Here is a 17615-nt window from a genome sequence, read left to right as displayed (position 1 = left end):
TTATTGGGTGACGTTGGTTAGTGCAATCATGTAGGTTCCAGGTGTGCAATTCCGATACGTCATCTGCGTGTCGTACTGTGTGCTCACCGCCAGAGTCCCGTCTCCGCCCGTCACCATGTCCCCTTGGCCCTCCCCGCCGCCCCCCACGCGCCTCTGCCTCAGACGCCAAGGGACAGTCCTGGCTGCCGACGCCCGGTGCTGGGCCAGCCGGGCGAGTGCTCCGGTGCCCGTGAGGGTCTGACGGCGGCCTGACTGTGCTGCTTCTAAGCATGTTTGTCACGTGCTCGACACTTGCCCATTATTCGCGGGAGGAAATGAAATGGGCGCCGCAGTGCTTATTTCTGGAAGCGACGTGGCTTGGTGAGGGAGTTTTCTGTGGCCCTAATATTTTTCAATCACTGTGAGGGTGAGGGAGGGTCAGGGCACTGTGGCGTGTGCTGCTTACTCGGTGGCTTTTTTCTTCGCTCTTTCGGTGTCTTTCAAGCTTTGGGTAACGGGCACCCAGGCGGTCCGGCGGCCGCTGAGCCCTCGCTGCCCTGGATGGCTGAGCGTCTGGCCCACGTTCTCCGCTTCGAGATAACTGGACCGATCCGTGACGTCACTTGGCCAACGTGACCGTTGTAAGAATACGCCGCTCTCGTCTTCCTTACAGAAGCTGTCCTCGGAGAGACCCAGCTCGGACGGGGAGGGTGTCCTGGAGAATGGAGTCGCCGTGTGCAACGGGAAGGAGCAAGGTGAGTTCTGCCCGAAACAGAGACCAGAATCCCAAACCCGGCGGCCCGTTCTGCGAGCTCCGGCTGCGGGCACGTCTCCTCGGAGGTCCGGTCACGCGCCTGTCACCGTCCTGGTCGCACTGACGGACCCGAGAAGGCCCTCTGGAGAGCAGGAGCCCTCTGGGCCTCCGCTGGCCTGCGGCCGGGGCCAGGTTCCTGTGGTCCGACGGTGCCCGGCGGAGTTTAACTGGGTGGCTCAGCAGGCACCTCCTCACGTGGTTTGTCCCGGGAAGTGGTCCTCCGGGAAGGGCTGTGGTGATGAGCGGAGCCACGTGCCCCGCCCCCCGCCCCCCGCGGCGGCCGCGGCTCCATCGGGACCGTTTCCCTGATGCGCTCAGCTCCCCATCTTTCAAATGCGGAGGCCAGACGTGCAGGTTTCTGAAGTCCTTTTTTTTAAAAGAATTTCTGCAGATGTATTTTACTCGCACTAAAGAAATGCTCTTAAATTGTGGTAAATACACATAACAAAAATTTACCACCTTGACCATTGTTAGTGTCCAGTCCAGTGGCATTAGGCATATTCGCATTGCCGTGCAGCCGGTGCACCATCCTCTCCGGAACCTTCCATCTTCCCAAACTGAAACTGTCCCATTAAACACGCCCTCCGCTCCCCGTTCTCCCAGGCCCTGCAGCCACTGCCACGGTGCCTGGTGGCGCCGCTGTCTCCGTGGGTCTGGCTCCTTAGGGACTCGCACCAGTGGAACACAGCGCTTGCCTGTGTGGCCGGCTGACCTCGCTCACCGCCATGCCCTCGGGGCCGCCCAGGCAGCAGGGGTCAGATCCCCTTCCGCTCTGAGGCTGCGCAATAGTCCCTGTGCTGCGGGCCACATTCTGCCGTCAGTCACCTGTGGGGGGACATCTGTGTGCCCCTCGGCTGTGGTGGACAATGCTGTGTGAGGCCGGGGGGCACAGGCTGAGCCCGCCCGGTGGCGTGTGCGTCAGCGCGGTGAATGGCACCCTGGTTGGCATCCAGTTCTTTGCGTTTGGACCAACGCTTCGTGGTGGGTCACCATCCGCACAGGCGAGACGTGGAACAGTTCTGACCCCAGGTGTTCCTGTGCGCCCCTGTCCCCCGCCCCCGCCCCTGGCCGCTGCGGGTCTGAGTTCTGTCCTCCCAGCACGTCCTGTGCGTGGAGTCCACCGCGGAGCCTCTCGGGCTGGCTTCCTGGCTCAGCCTCAGGCGTTGGGGAGCCCCGCGTGCAGGGGCTCAGGGTCCGAGCAGGAGGTCAGCGCGATGCAGCACGGCTGGCTCGCCCGCACCCACGGAGAGGGCTGGCTGCTGGCAGCTCGGCGCCCTGGGGCGAAGCCGCTGTGGACACGTTTTCCTTTCTCCCGGCTGATCCCCGGGAGCAGGGTGCTTGGCCATGCGTCCGCTCACCAGCCGTGGCGGCGGCGCTCTGTCGTGCTGGTCTTGGCGTTTGGCCGTTGGACAGCTGTGCAGCTGGCTTCCCCGTGCACCTGCCCGTGACCAGCAACGCTGACCAAGTCTAATGAGCTGGTTTGCCGTCCAGGCATCTCTTTGTGAAAAGTCTATTCGCATCCTCTGCCCGTATGTGTAGTGAGTTGTTTGTTCTTCTGACTGACTTCTGAGAGCTCCTCCGAGCTGCTGAAGACAAGCCCTTTCCGATGCGTGATTTCCTCCCCAGCGTGGGGGCAGGGCTGGGAGGGGGTCTGTGGGGCAGGGAGTCTGCCCCGTGGAAGCCCGCAGCCTCTGCCTGCCCCGGGACCGGCTCCCGTGAGCATCGGCCCGCTGCCGCTGGAGGCCACCGCCGTCCCCCGCAACCACGCAGCACGCCAGCCGCGGGGTCTTGGAACAGGTCTCCGCACTGTGGTGATACGGCGGGTCACGGCGGAGTCACGGCCTCTGCTTGGCCGTGTGATTTTCTGCAGACGCGTCTGGGCGTAATTTTAGTCCTCCGCGTCGGAAGCTCCTCGGTGGGAGACATTCTCTGTCGTCCACAGGCCACATTATGTGTAACCACAGCCAGGACCCTATCTTTGAGGTTTGCCCGGGAGGAGACCAGCGTACAATCTCAGGCTCCTGCCGGGATGCCCAGGCGCAGCCGACGCCACGGCTTCTCCTGCCAGGGGCCCTCTGGGAGCGAGTGCGCCTCTGTGCGCGGGAGCGAATGTACCCCACCCAGCACTCGCCTGGGCTCTTTGAAAGCAGAGCCGCCTGCCATGTTTTGAAAAGGTGACGTGGTTCAAACCCCTTTTTCCCTGTCGCGATGCTTTGTATATTGCAGACACTCACTGAGTAGTTCCTGCAGGAAGTTCATGGTTAAACTGCACTTGACCGTCTCTCCTCCCTTCCGCTCTGTGGCTCGCTCTGGACTGTGCGCCGAGGGCTCAGTCAGGGTCCCTTCGTCCAGCCCTTCGTGACCCAGACAGAGGCTGGCTGCCGAGGAAGCCCCAACGCACACAGCTCCTCGCCATGTCACCCCTCGATCGCGTGGCAGGTCCAGCCCCTGCGGTCCGAGCCACGGGGTGACTCTGAAGCTCCTGCGTTCAAGGCGCATGATCGCCCCCACGTGGCGCCAGTGCACCGCGTTCTGGGGGTTCGTGACTGACCTGCTGGTGCCGCCGCGATCGAGCACAGGGAACTGAGGCTTGGCACTAGTCCCGGGGAAGCTTCGCTTGTCCCGGCGAGCGCAGCACACGTGGAGGAGTTAAGCGGGTGGCTCCTTGGTACCTTACCGAGACAGCACTCCGACGGTGTGAGCCAGGGCCCCAAAGGAGGAGTTCACCGGGTGGCTCATTGGTACTTACCGAGTCAGCACTCCGACGGTGTGAGCCAGGGCCCCAAAGGCCGGCCTGCAGCGCGGGCTCCATAAGTAAGATCGGGGGAAAGTAAATCGGCTGTGACTTGTGCTGTGTTTTACTGTCTTTCCGATGTCAGGTCCATAACGTAACATGCTTTTTTGTTGTCGTTATTCTTGACAGTCAAGAGGAAAAAAAGTTCCAAATCGGAGGGCAAGGGGACCGTATCTAAAGTCACTGGGAAAAAAATCACCAAGATCATCGGTTTGGGAAAGAAGAAGCCGTCGACCGACGAGCAGACCTCCTCCGCCGAGGAGGACGTGCCCACCTGCGGTAAGACAGCCCCCCGAGCCGCGGGAGCCCCTGAGCCGCGGGAGCCCCCCGAGCCGCGGGAGCCCCCTGAGCCGCGGGAGCCCCCTGAGCCGCGGGAGCCCCCCGAGCCAGCCCCCTGAGCCGCGCATGTCGTCCCCGAGCCGCGGGAGCCCCCTGAGCCGCGGGAGCCCCTGAGCCGCGGGAGCCCCCCGAGCCGCGGGAGCCCCCCGAGCCAGCCCCCTGAGCCGCGGGAGCCCCCCGAGCCGCGGGAGCCCCCTGAGCCGCGGGAGCCCCATGAGCCGCGGGAGCCCCCTGAGCTGCGCGTGTCGTCCCCGAGTCGCGGCCCCTCGTTCTGGTCACGTGGGCTCTTGGGAGCCAGGCTGGTGACAGATTGCGTGGGGAGATGTTTTAAGCCTTTACCGCTTATTAGGAGACTGCGGGGTTTGACCTGAGCTCCGTGGCTCTCACGTTTGACCCAGGAAGGTCTCCCGAATTCCTTTAAGCGTTTAAACGGACAGCGTGCGGGGCTGTTGGCCTGTGAGGCCGGGTATGGACATGGCCAGACATGCAGGCCCTGTGCTCAGCCATTCCCCTCGCTGAAGTAATAAAGCCAGAGTTTCTCATGCTGCTCCGTGTCCCCGACCGGTGTCACCGTCTCACTGAGTGACCGTCTCCCGCATCACGTCTCATCCGTATTTTCTGAGCGGCTGCCGTGGGCCAGACCGTGTTAACGTGTGTGCGGCAGCACCGAGACAGCCCCTGCCCCCCTCTTCCCCGTCAGGGCTCCGCCACCTGCATCGGGGCCAGGTTCCTAGGACGGAGTCCAGGCCGGCGGTCCCTGGGTCCCTGATGGTTCAGTGTTCATGTCTCCCGGCCAGATCCCGCCTCCCCGGCTGGAGAAGCTCCCGCCTCAAGGCCCGAGCCTCTCCCTCCAGGGCACGGCGCTGGCCCGGGACCCTCAGGAGCCGTGGGGTGTTCAGACCTCCTTACGTATGTCACGTTGGGCCCCAGGCCACTGTCATTCACGCCCGCAGACTCTGACGATGGCTGCAATTGGCAGTCATTTCTCAAGGGTCCGAAAGTGGCTCTCAGCCGGTTCGGGCGCAGCTGGGGCCGAAGCCACAGGCGGCACTCGTGGTCCTCACGCCGTTGCTCGGACGGCCGGCCTCACAGCTGACTGGGCGTTTACGTAGAGCTTTCTTCCTCATGAAGAACAAACGTATCGGACGTGTGTCACGTACACATAGCATTTCAGAGTAAAGTCAGAACGTGAGATCCGCCAGGGCATTCAAAAGGACAGCGCTTCTCTGGCCCGGGACGCCCTTCCTGTGCGTGCGCGTTGGCATGCGACGCGGGGGGGTCCGTTCCGTGGGCGTGCCTGCCCTGTGTCTCCTGAGACAGAGCTGGTGGCGGCCCGCGCCAGCCCCTGTCCCGGAGCTGAGCCGCCCTGTCGCCGCAGGCCACCTGCACGTGCTCTCCAACAACCGCTGGCGGGAGCGCTGGTGCCGGGTCAAGGACAACAAGCTCCTCCTGCACAAGGACAGGACCGACCTGAAGACCCACCTCGTGTCCATCCCCCTCCGAGGCTGCGAGGTGGCCCCGGGGCTGGACTCCAGGCACCCCCTGACCTTCCGGCTGCTCCGCAACGGGCAGGAGGTGGCCGTGCTGGAGGTAGGACGGCCTTCCTTCCCGAAGCCGCTGCCCCGGTCCGCGTCCCCGCCTGGCTGAGCTGACAGCGCCCGCCGTGCCACGCCCTTTCTCCCTCTCCCTCTGCCCGTGTGTCCGTCTCTGCTGTCCTCGCCGTGGCCCCTCCTGAGGGTCCTGGGCCAGCGCCCTGCGCCCGCTTCGGCTGAGCCCCGCAGTGAGCTTCGGCCCAGGCACCTCCTGGTCGCCCCCCTCCACGCTTTGCTTCAGTGTTTCCAGCAGAACGGCCTCGCAGGGACGGCCTCCAGAGGGCGCTGTCCTCCCTCGTCCTGCGGGGCCCGTGGCGGCTCCAGGCAGTGAGTGTGCAGACGCCGCGGCCAGCGAGCCGCGTGTGCGGGCACCGAGACCTGGGTTTCCAGGAGCCCTGGCTCCGTGTGCGGCTGATCCCGTGGCTGCCTTTCTGGAGCCGGCTCGCTGAGGAGGAAAGGCCGTTAACAGCCTCAGCCGCCTCTTCACCTCCCGCTTTGGCCTGGCGGGCTCAGTGGTTAGGGCACCGTGAGATGTAGTTCAGGTTGCAAATGGAGATCAGGTTCAGGGTTGGGAGCATTTTACTAGTAAACGCCCTGAAAAACGGCACCCACAGCAGCCGGGGCCTGAGCCACGAGGGCCCCTCCGTAAGCAGCCGCAGGAAGGAAGCACGTGCTGATGCCTCCACGGAAGGGAAGGAAGTGCCATTGCGCCCGGCTATGGGAGCCCGCGGCCCGCAGGGCCCGCGCAGGCGGCGCTGCTTTTCGGGCCAGGTTTTGTTGTCCAGCTAGCGAGGCTTTGCCAACAGCGTCCTTTGGCGGCGCCTTCACTACCAGAAAGCTCCACGCCCTGCACCCCGGTGCCCTTCCCCCAGTAGCGCAGGCGCTGGAGGACCCACGTTTCCCGTCCTGGGTCTCGTCATTACGCTTCAAGGCTCGGCTGAACGCAGAGCGGGTCCCGCGGCTCGGCAGCCCTCCCCTCCCTCCGCGACGCACTCGCACGAGCTTCGGGTCCCACGCGTCCCGTCTGCGTGGGCTCTGTGCCCACACCCTGAACCCGATGCAGCTCGTCGCTGATCAAGTGACACGCGCTTCCCCTCACCGCACAGGCGGCGTCCTCGGAAGACATGGGCCGGTGGATCGGGGTCCTGCTGGCGGAGACGGGGTCCTCCACAGACCCCGGCGCGCTGCACTACGACTACATCGACGTGGAGATGTCGGCCAACATCATCCAGACGGCCAAGCAGACCTTCTGGTAAGGCCAGGGCGCCGGGCGGATGCGATGTTTCCTCTGCGTTTCCCCTTCACGGGTGTGTCGGGAAGCGGCGGAAGAGCGGCCGCAGCGTGTTCACCCAGACGGTGGTGAAAGCCGCGTCCTTCTAGCCCTCGTTTTCCCAGAACGGCGCTGGCAGGCTCTTCCCGTGAAAGCAAGCGCGTCCGTGTTGTGTCTTGTGCGCCGTTCCACATCCACTCAGCTCTGCAGAGGCAGCCACGGAGGCATGACGAGGGGGCGTGACCGTGTCAATAAAACTTTATTTGTGGGCACAGGCAGTGGGCCGGATGTGGCCTTGGGCTGTACTTGGCTGACCCCTGGGCGGGGGCGGGGGGACGACAATCTACGAATCAGAAGTGATTGCACACGTTGCTGTAGGGAGGGCTGTCTTTGAAGCCGTTAATCACGTACCTTTACAATTTAAACGGTGATTTTGTAAAAAGGCTGTTAAGAATGTTCTTTGAACCATGAATTTTTTGAACATATTGCTGCAAAGACAATTATAGCTGCAGTTCTTAAAGCACCGCCCCCAGGCCCCGGGTGCAGGCCCTCGCAGGCGTCCGGAGGGTTCCGTCTTGCTGTCGCGCCATCGGCGTCAGAGGTGCAGACGCAGCGGGCACGGCGGAGCCGCCCTGCTGTCGTGGCCTCGGCACCGCCATGCTTGCGGTGGGAGGAAAGCCGGCCTCGCTGGGGCGTCTTTGATGAAGCATGGGGGTTACTTTTCCTGTGAAAGCCTGTGGGCACGGGCCCTTGGCCTGGACGCTCTGGGGCTGAGGGGCGATACTTGGTCCGCGGTAGGCGTCAGGCGCCCCGTCACCGCAGCGGCTAAGCAGCCTGGACAGAGGAGCCAGCCTGGTCCAGCTTTGCCCGGCCATCCCCAGCACACAGCTGATCCCCACTGGGTCGCTCTGTGTGACAGTCAGGACCCCGTCAGGACTGACCGTCCTGTTTCCCCTATGGCTCTCCGTAATAGCAGTTCGTCTGGTCGGCAGAGTGCAGGTAAACGGGCTGAGTCCTCACCCCTCGTCACTGAGCACCCCTCACCGAATGTGGCTTCTAAGGAACGTGAGACCGGGGGTGGGTTTCGCCAAGTCGCCTCTAGCGTGAAGGGGAGTTTCTGGCGGTTCGCGGGTGGTGCGGACGTGGTCAGTCCTCAGCCCACACGTGCCCGCCGTGCCGTCGGGCAGTGGGCCCGCCCTGGGGAAGCCCTGAGCACGCGTGCTCCCCAAGAGCGAGAGCACAGCTGGGCCCCGCGTGCTCAGTGGGGACACTCGCCTATGCCGAGCGGGAGGCCCCCGGGAGGGAGTGCGGGTGCGGCCCTGAAAATGCCGGTGAGGAGCTCACGGCTGCAGGACCCTTTGCTGCGTTGACAGCTGCATAGACGTCCATTGGCAACAAAGTTCGATTTTCCTTCTGGGTCTCCACATCCTCGGAAACAATGTCCCAAACCTAGAACAGGCAGCCGCCAGGGTGATGAAGGTTCCCGGTGAACCACTGTTTCCTTGTGCGCACGGCAGCCAGGGAGGGGCTCTTCCCCAGGTCGCAGGGACGCGTCTGAGGAGGGCGGCCATGGGGGGTCTCCGTGCGGCCCGGCTGCTGAGACAGGTCCCGAGGCCTGTGGGAGGGAGGGCCGTGGGTGCGTGCTGCAGGGCGGGTTCTGCAATTCTCTCCTGCCCCCCCCCCCAGCCCTGCTGGTGGGCTCCAGGGAAGCTGTGACCGTGACAGAGACGACGAGGACAATGGAAAGCAGGGGCGGTATGGACAGAGGGATAGGAAGCGGACAGGAAGCTGCTTCTCATCTGAATCGCTGGGACATTATGTGAGAACTAGAGGCTCAGTGCACAAAATTCGTGCAAGGGGCTCGGCCCCCGCAGCCCTGGCTTTGTCTGGAGGTCGTCTGGATGGTCGTTCTGCTGTTTGGCTAATTAGCATATTAGCTCTTTATTAGACAGGATGTGTTCTCCCAAAACATGGAGGATCCTGAGGCCATGACGCTCAGTGAGATGGGCCGGACTCCAGGGGACAGAGACTGTGACGCACCTGCAGGCGGTCCCTAGAGACAAGTTTATCGGACAGAAAGTAGAGGGGGTCCCGGGCCAGGCGAGGGAGGGAGTACTTTAATGGGGATGAGTGTCAGTGGGAAGATGGAACGTTCTGGAGATGACGGTGGGACGGCTGCAGGACAGTGTGAGTGGCCTAATGGCCTGACCTGGCCTGGGCAGTGGTGAGGAGAGGGACTTCTGTGTCGGTGTTTTTTCCACAGTGTGTTTCCCGTGAGTGACCCGTGTTTGGGGTTCAGCACGTGGCACGTGGCACGTGGCCTCTGGTCTCACTCCTGCTTCTCAGTGTGGCTGACCTGCTAGAGCAGAAGGGGTGCCGGCGGAAGACACCGGTGCTGAGCCGGCCCGTCTAGGGCTGCCGACCGGTTGGGCCCAGGCGCTCTGGGAGGCGGGCGGAAGTGGCAAAGGCCTCCTCCAGCCGGGACGTCCCGAGTGTCTGACGCCTCGGTCTCACGTCCCGGAGTCGGGTGCCCCGGGCCTCTCCCGTGCGGGTCAGCCTCTGTCCTGGCCCTCGTGGTCCCCGCTCCTCCTGGCATCTGTGCCCCGGGGGAGTGCTAGGCACAGCGCCAAGAGCCGGAGCCACACCGAGCACGCGGCCCGGCCGTGAGGGCCCCCTGCTGGGCCGACACCGGGCAGATCCGTGTGGCGTGCTGCTGTGCGGGTCGGCACGGAAAGGACTGGCCATGGCCCGGCTTTTCCCTCATTCCCGTTACTGCCTCTCACGACAGAACGTGTGCGTGGTGCCTTACCCACATGCCCCCCAACGAGTCATTTAATGAGACCTTAGATGTATGTTTATGAACAAATCAGAAAACTCGGTCTTGCAAAACTCAAATGTTTAAACGTTCTCTTTCCTGGGCGTACTTTATCCTAAATGTAGAGGGCCGTATACGTTCCTTTGTCAGAAAAAAGCAAGAGGAGCTATTTTATAATTAGAGTCGGAGCACTGGGCCTAGTGAGGCGTGCACAGCCGCCTGCCCCCAGCAGAGGGCAGTAGCTCCCTCGGAGAGCCTCCTGCCAGCTGCCCAGGCTCCCAGCCCTGAGCCCTACTGGCCCCGCTCCAGCACAGGCAGGTCTCCTGCCTCCTCCTTCCTCCGGGACCACAGGAAGGGGGCTCCTCGGGGAGACAACGTGGGAAAAAGTCCTTTAAAATCGCCAGCCTGTTCGCGTTCCCGCCTGGAGAGGGTGCTCGCAGGGTGTTTGCTCCCAGGCAGGCGTCACTTCACAGCGACCCTCCCCTCTCACCCACTCAGCGCCGCTGCGAGCCGCTCGGGCCGCTGTCCCCAGGGCCCCTGCCCGCCATGGCGATGGGGACGGGCAGAGCCGGCCGTGCGGCTGGCCGGCCTTCAGGTGGGGACGGCAGCCAGTGGGGCGTAGTTCCATGTTCCGCGGTGATCGGCGACAGGAGGGGGCCCGGGGGGACAGTGCGGAGGGGAGGGCGGTGAATGTGGGTGCTCGGGCTCTTCAGGAAGGGAGGGGCTCTGGAGAGGGGTCCAGGCGGAGGCTCAGGCCCCGAGGCGGGCGGCCCTTGTGAGAGCAGCCGTCAGGGCGCCCGCCTGGGACTTTCCGGGACGTGAAGTGGCACCCAGAGCCCCCCAGGCCACCGCAGCAGCGTTGGATGCTCTCTGAGCAGAGCGGGGCCCATTGTCAGGGCTCCCAGGCAGCCCGGACGGGGCAGAGTGGAGGTGCGCTGTCCGGGGCGGTGACGCTGAGTGGACACTGAACTCGAGAAACGCTGCTGAATAAAACCCGAGAGCGCCGGGCGCACCCTCTCCCGGAAAAGGCCGGGCGGGACATACTTCGGTTTTGCAGGCGTCTGGTCCCTGAAGGAGGCGTGTACAGGCTTCAGAGCAGCCACTGTCGGTGCCTACATGAAGGGTCAAGGCTGTGTCCCAATAAAACTTTATTTACAAACACAGACAGTGGGCCAGAGAGGCCTTTAGACCACTGACGATAAGAATGGTGAACCCAGCATGCACTGCGGCCGCCCCTGGCACGGTCCGTGCTGCCCTCGCGTTCTCGAGGTGGGGCGTGCGGCGGCGGCTCCCCCACAACCTCTGACGGCCGAGCATCGGGTCAGGGCTCAGGCCAGACCCGCGGCCCGGCAGGAGGCGTTACCTCACGTCCTGTCTTTCAGCTTCATGAACAGACGTGTCATCTCCACCAACCCCTACCTCGGGGGCACCCCCAACGGCTATGCCCACCCCAGCGGGACGGCGCTGCACTACGACGACGCCCCCTGCGTGAACGGCTCGGTGAGTGCACAGCCCCAGGGAGCGGCCGCTGTCGGACACGGGCTGGGCGGGACCCCCGGTTCTGCCACCCCTGAGGACAGCGCCACCCCGTCTCCCGTCCCTGTTTCTGACTAGCTGTCCGTCCTGCTCTGCGTTTGGACACGTAGGCAGTTGCTCCCTCAGTGCTCCAGGTCCCGTCACTAAACACTGAGGAGAACACTTAGGGCACAAGCCGTGGGCAAGTCAGTGTGGTGACCGTCAGTTACCAGGGAGTTGTCATTTCCCGGGGACACGCAAGCTGAGCAAGCACCATAGAAGGCAAATGAGGGAGGGGGGGAGGGAGGGGGGAGGGAGGGGGAGGGACGGAGGGAGGGAAGGAGGGAGGCAGGGAGGCAGGGAGGCAGGGAGGGAGGGAGAGGGGGACGGAGGGAGGGAAGGAGGGAGAGGGGGGGACGGAGGGAGGGCAGGGAGGGAGGCAGGGAGGAAGGAGGGGGGATGGAGGAGGGAGGGGGAGGGAGGGAGGGAGGAGGGAGGGAGGAGGGAGGGAGGGAGGGAGGGAGGGAGGCAGGGAGGGAGGGAGGCAGGGAAGGAGGGAGGCAGGGAGGCAGGGAGGGAGGCAGGGAGGCAGGTGGGAAAGGGAGGGAATGTTGCCATGGACGCTGGCCATGCTACGGGCTCAGGCCCTCCTCCCCGGGGCCTTGGAGGCAGGGGTGCCTGGTGCTGAGCAGGTGCGTGTGGCCTTAGGGGCGTTCCGAGGCCTCGTCAGTGTTTTGTGTCCCGTGTAAGGAGCAGGACTCACCAGTAAGCGTTGGTTGGCGTGTCCGCCATTACTCCCGTTCATGGACATCCGGGCGGCTCGGGGCCGTCCTGCGGGTCGTCACGGGCGAGCTGAGCCGTGGACGGGAGGGAGAGGCTCGCCGCCCGTCCTGCCACTGTCTGCAGTCCTGGCGGGCCCGTGGGCACCGGGTGAGCGGCGGCTTCGGAGGCGCACAGGGCGTGCGTTGGTGTTTATCAGCCCGGCCCGTGTTGTCGGTTGTTGCTTACCCGTCCATCTCTCATTGTGAAGGGTGTGAGCTCAGCTCCCTGCTCTCCATCCCATAAAACCCACACCTGCCGAGGCGACCCGGAGCCCACTGCTCCCTGAGGGAGGGAGGGAGGGTCCAGGACGCCAGCGCTCAGCAGCACGGCAGGTCCTCGGTTCCGTGGGGGATCCGCTCCTCCGGCGACGTAAAGATTTTCGCCGTGAGCCGGAGCCCACCTCCATGAGCACCTGGGCCCTCACATGGAGCACACACACAGCCCGGATGGCCTGACACAGTAAAGACAATTAAAAGAAAGAGAGCAGTTCCTGACCTTTACCTGTGGGAAATAAATACCAAAACACAAAGCACATACGTACACACGTCGCTATGACGGAACTTTTTTTATAAATAAATGGGAGATGGCGACGTAACCACGAAATGACATATGTCGAGTCCGACGTAACCCGAGGACTGTCTATATAAGCAACTAAAAATCGGGTTACGAGCCCTGGCCCTTCTCCCTCAGCCCCTCCCCCATCGGGCTGCTGGGACCCTGCCCAGCAGTCTGTCCCCGAACAGTCTGTCCCTCCTTACTTGATTCTCACATATCTCCCCCTTCCTCCTCCAGTCCCCTGTCACCCCTCCCTCCCTCCCTCCCTCCCCCTCCCTCCCCGTCCTCTGTGTCCAGCTCTGTGCTGGCTGAGCACTGAACGGGTGAGATGCTGCCCTTGTCCTTAAAGGGCCTCCGGGCTAGTGGGTGAGAAAGGGGTGGGAGGGGAGCCGAGTGGGGACCTGGCCGGGCAGGGCCTGTTCAGGGCAGATGGAGGTGCACACTAGGGTCCATGGTGGTCATGGTGCGGGTGTGCGGGAGACTCGCTGACACCCCAGCGGGGCTGCAGGGTCCTCTGGCTGGGGTCCTGCCTGAGGCTGGCGGGGGGAGGGGCCAAGGGGGAGCCACGTCGGGTCCCACAGTGAGAAAGCATCGTGTCCAGCCAGCCTCCTCCTCCATCCCGTTCCCGCCGGCGCCCCGTGGAGAGGCTGGGCGGCCCCTGCAGAGCAGCTGGGGGTGGTCCTGAGCCTGGTCCGGGCACCGCTTTCAGGGTGGCCCTGCTCTCCTGCCCACGCGCTCGGGCAGCCTCCATTCTCCTCTGACGGCGCCTTGGCCCTGTCCGCACCGCGGTCTGCGCCCCCAGCCCTGGTCTCAGGCAGCTGTAGAGAAAGGAAACCACTCCTCCTCTAAGTCTCTCTCCGAGGCCCTTGGCCCTTCCCCAGCCCACACCTTCCCAGCCCACACCTTCCCCAGCCCCCACCTTCCCCAGCCCCCACCTTCCCCAGCCCACACCTTCCCAGCCCACACCTTCCCAGCCCACACCTTCCCCAGCCCACACCTTCCCCAGCCCACACCTTCCCCAGCCCACACCTTCCCAGCCCACACCTTCCCCAGCCCACACCTTCCCAGCCCACACCTTCCCCAGCCCACACCTTCCCAGCCCACACCTTCCCCAGCCCACACCTTCCCCAGCCCACACCTTCCCCAGCCCCCACCTTCCCCAGCCCCCACCTTCCCCAGCCCACACCTTCCCCAGGGCGGGAGGGTGCGGAGGAGGGGAGCCACAGGCAGCCCCCCAGCCTGTCCCATTGTTCTGGTGGAGGCTCGCTCAGGCCCGCAGGGACGAGGTGGCTCCTGGGCAGAGGTGGCTCCTGGGCATCCGCAGCCCCTCGCTCTGGCACCTGCGCTCCGAGGCTCTGCGGGAGGCCTCGCCTGGGCCCCTGCGGGCAGCAGCTGCACCGGCCCCTGCGTGTCCCCGGGCGCTGGGGCTCTCCAAGGGCGGCCTGGCAGTTCCCTGCGCGCCGGGCCCTGGGACCAGGCCGTCTCCGGAGGGCTGCTCCTCTCTTTATGAAGTTCGCGCTTTTGACCCCAAACCGCACTGGTCAGCGGTTCATTTTCAGTAACTCAGCCATTCGGGGTCCCCTGGGGCCCAGCGCAGGCGTTAGTGAGTCTCAGGAAGGGTCTCTGACGCGCGCGCGCACACACACACACACACACACACACACACACACACACACGGGGGCGCGCACCCACTTTTAACCAGAAACTTCTGTGAGTTTCTGCGTCTCCGTGTGACTCAGTCCCTTGGTATTTTAGGAAAAGACAGTCTAGTCTAGACCCTGTAATAGCCCCGGACACGTGCACCTGTCGTTTTGAGGCGCTCACGTCCGCGTTTATCTGCACGTCCCCCTATTTTTAGCTCGTAGCTGGGTCCCAGCATCACCAAAATAGACGCACTGCAGCCACGGCGAGGAGCGAGAACACGCCTCCTCCTGTGTTTGTAACCGAGGCTGTGGGTACCGGCTGGCAGGCGGGAGCGGGAGGGGACATAGACGGTGAAATAAGCGCCACACGGGAGCTAACCTCCCTCCCTTTCTGTAAACAGAGCCGCCCGGAGACCCTAACACTGACCGGCTCTGCGAGGTGCTGAGTTCCGGGTTGAATGCACCTTCAGTGCCCTGTTCCCCAGGGGCCTGTAGCGATTTTAGTCCTTGAGGGGAAGGTTTTTGTCAAAATAGCGCCATTACGTCAATTCTACTTGGAAACCGCCTCTTTTCTGTGATGACTGCATTTCCTTTCAAGGCTGTTTTGGTCCCGGCACTTTAACCAGCCCTGCGAGTGGGGGCAGGGGGCAGGGCACTGGGCCGGGCGAGGCGCTGCCAGGCCGCCCGTGGAGAGCCCCAGCGCCCGGGGACCGCGCAGGGGCCGGTCCCGCTCCTCCCGCAGAGCCTCGGAGCGCGGGTGCCAGAGCGAGGGGCTGCGGATGCCCTGGAGCCACCCCATCCCTGCGGGCTGAGCGCACCCAGTCCCCATAAACCCGGCTCCGGGCTCTGAAGCCAGCCCCTCGGTTAACCCCGGGGACGGGCGGGGCACAGAGGCAGCGCCTGGGCCTAGGAGCTCTGCCTCACCCCCTGTGAGCTCTGCCTCAGTTTCCCCCTGCTTCCTGAGGTCCCGTGAGAGCTGGAGGGGGCGGGATTTGGAAAGCACTCCAGACAGCGTCTAGAAGCCAGTGGTCACCGTAAAGTAAAAGGGCCTCGCTGGGCTCTGCCCACGTCTGCTGGGCGGAGCCCGAGCCCCATCCCCGGTCCCCGTCCGCATTCCTTCCCCGCAAGCATGTGGCTCTGCTTCTCGGATCTGGGGGACTCCCGAAACCTAAAGAAATCTAAAGAAATGTCAAATCAGCCCTTTTTTTCCTGCTTTACAGACAGAACAAAAACTTCCTAAGCCAACGACTCTGGGCGGTTTAAGGAAGGGAGAAGGCTGTCCTTGAGTCCCAGCAGCTGGGCAGGTCTCGCGGATCAGCTCGCCTGCAGCTCGTGTGTGCTTCATAGCCGCGGCACGGGGTGTGGGTGCTGACGCGTGTCCCACGCTAACGCCCTGTCCCACACTAACGCCGTGTCCCACGCTAACGCCGCGTCCGCGTCCGCGCTAACGTCTGCTCTGCTTGTGGCCGAGGCACTAACCGCGCAGCTGTGTGTGTTGCAGTGGGACCCCGACGGCGGCGCGGCCGCTTCCTGCCGCGGAGGCGGAGGCCCGGGAGCAGCGGTGCTGTACGATAACGCGGCCCTGTACGATAACTTGCCGTCGCCGGAAATCTTTGCGCGCTACCCGCCTGCTGACAGGAAGGCTGCTAGGCCGCCTGCCGACACCCTGCCCTGTAACCATTACCAGCAGCCCACGTCCTGCGGGCTGCCTTCCGCCCCGTCTGTCACTAACACCTCTTCTGTGGGGAGGGCGTCTCTCGGGCTCGGCTCCCAGGTACAGCACCGCGTTCTCTCCTCCTCTAGAACCCTCTCTGGCCACAGCCTCCTGCCAGTCTGGCCATGGCGCCCACGTGTAGTAAGCGAGAGCACCTGGGGAAAGCAGTCGACAGGGGAGCTGCCTCCGTATCCCCCGTCCCACTCCCCCCTCCCTCCCTGCCCCCTGTTCCTGCTGTGGGCTCTGCTTCCCCCTCCCGCCCCCCATCCCTGCTGTGGGCCCCGCCTTCCCTGCACCTGGCTCTTTCCGGTCCTGGGGTATCCCCAGGGGATTGTGCTGAGGCAGAATTAGGAAAGGACAGGGACGGTAAAACTTGGCGGAAGAGTCTTGGGCTGCACGTTTTTATTGTTCCCATTAAACGTCAGCACGGTGGACCCTGATCCGTACACGGACCTAGGACCGTTCAGGACGCTGCGTGCTTTTCCCAGATGGGTGTAAGCGTGCTCCCTGGAGCCAAGTGGATGTTATCAGTGACCAAACGGTCGGCAGCCTTGCTGTCAGACCTCACCTCTGTAGCAGACGGTAACATTTCGCTACAAATACTGGTGTGTTTTCATGCTTTTTCGGCCCAAGACTTACACTTTGCGCACAGCCCTGCGCCCTGTGTGCGAGCGCTCCCTGGAGCAGATGGCACGGGAGAGATGGCCTCCTTCCCCCGTGCTGGGGGAATCGCTACAAAGTGACGAGCGCCAGGGAAGCCCCGGGATTTCAGATCGGGGTGGCACTCCGAAGTCCTCCCAGCCGAGGCTCTCGCCAGAAGCACGGCGCAGCTTTTGTTTGCTTCTGATTTAAAAAAATACGTTTTTATTGATTTTCAGAGAGAAAGATAGAGGGAGAAACATTACATGGATCGGCTGCCCCCTGCATGCCCCCTACTGGGGATCGGGCCCACAACCTGGGCCTGTGCCCTGACCGGGAACCAATTCAGTGACCTCTTGGTTCATGGGTCAGCACTCAACCACTGAGCCACACCAGCCGGCTGTTTGCTTCTGATTTTTGACGACAGTTGCTCAGAGTCTGTCCTGTGAACCTGAAGGCCGGACGCGGGAGCCAGTGGCTCTGGCCTCGTTGATTATGGCGGTTGGATGTCCGGTGGTTACTAAGTGGGGGCTCAGGGATCGTGGCTCTCTCAGCAGCTGAGTGACGGAGCCAAATTTAGGCCCCAGCCCACGGCGCAGGAGGTGGGCATGACCTCGGGGTGTGGCCTGGACACCCACAGCTCACCTCCCGCAGCTGCACTCGCTGCACACGGGACTGTCCATCGCTGAGTAAATACCGGCTGGCCCAGCCATCCAGGAATTTTTAAAACCTGTGGTTGGTCAAATGTAGTTTAAGCTGTTTCTACGTCACGCCCTTCTCGCTTCCTTCCCGAGACCCTGCCAATGAAAAGCCTAGTTATTTGCCCCCGTGGGGTGTCAGGCCCCAGGGAGCGCTGGCAGAGAAACCAGCTGCAGGGCCTGCTCCCCCAGGGAGCCCCGAAGGAGGCCGCCCCTCGTCCAAGCACAGGCTCCCAGCTCCTCAGCCCAGCTGCCCGCTCCCCCCCCGCCCCCTCCCTCCGTGCCTGCCTCTCCATCGCAGCTCTCAGCGCACACGTCGCGGCTGCTTTCCTGCCGAGGGCGTCCTGCGCCCCTCACGCTGGAAACGCAGCCTCCGGGGCACCCCAGCTCCCAGGGTTTGGAAGCCGAGTGGTCTCCCGCCTCCCT

The 17615-nt window shown here is 63.8% G+C and overlaps 1 protein-coding gene across 5 annotated transcripts in view; it reads left to right on the top strand.

Annotated features, from left to right (window-relative positions):
* The window catches only part of AFAP1 (actin filament associated protein 1), a 77681-nt gene that overhangs the window by 51013 nt on the left and 9053 nt on the right, over nt 1-17615 (top strand). For 3 of the 5 annotated variants that reach the window (XM_054708332.1, XM_054708324.1, XM_054708336.1), the window contains 5 exons: nt 653-734; nt 3717-3866; nt 5305-5516; nt 6625-6770; nt 10986-11103. In XM_054708332.1, coding sequence (XP_054564307.1) covers nt 653-734; nt 3717-3866; nt 5305-5516; nt 6625-6770; nt 10986-11103 — 708 coding nt within the window. Of the gene's footprint in view, nt 1-652; nt 735-3716; nt 3867-5304; nt 5517-6624; nt 6771-10985; nt 11104-15639; nt 15913-17615 lie in introns of all 5 variants that reach the window. The other 2 variants (XM_054708346.1, XM_054708339.1) reach the window with 2 other exon arrangements.

This window comes from Eptesicus fuscus, chromosome 2 (assembly GCF_027574615.1).
Source record: "Eptesicus fuscus isolate TK198812 chromosome 2, DD_ASM_mEF_20220401, whole genome shotgun sequence".
NCBI lineage: Eukaryota > Metazoa > Chordata > Mammalia > Chiroptera > Vespertilionidae > Eptesicus > Eptesicus fuscus.
This window is presented reverse-complemented; position numbering and strand designations above follow the sequence as displayed.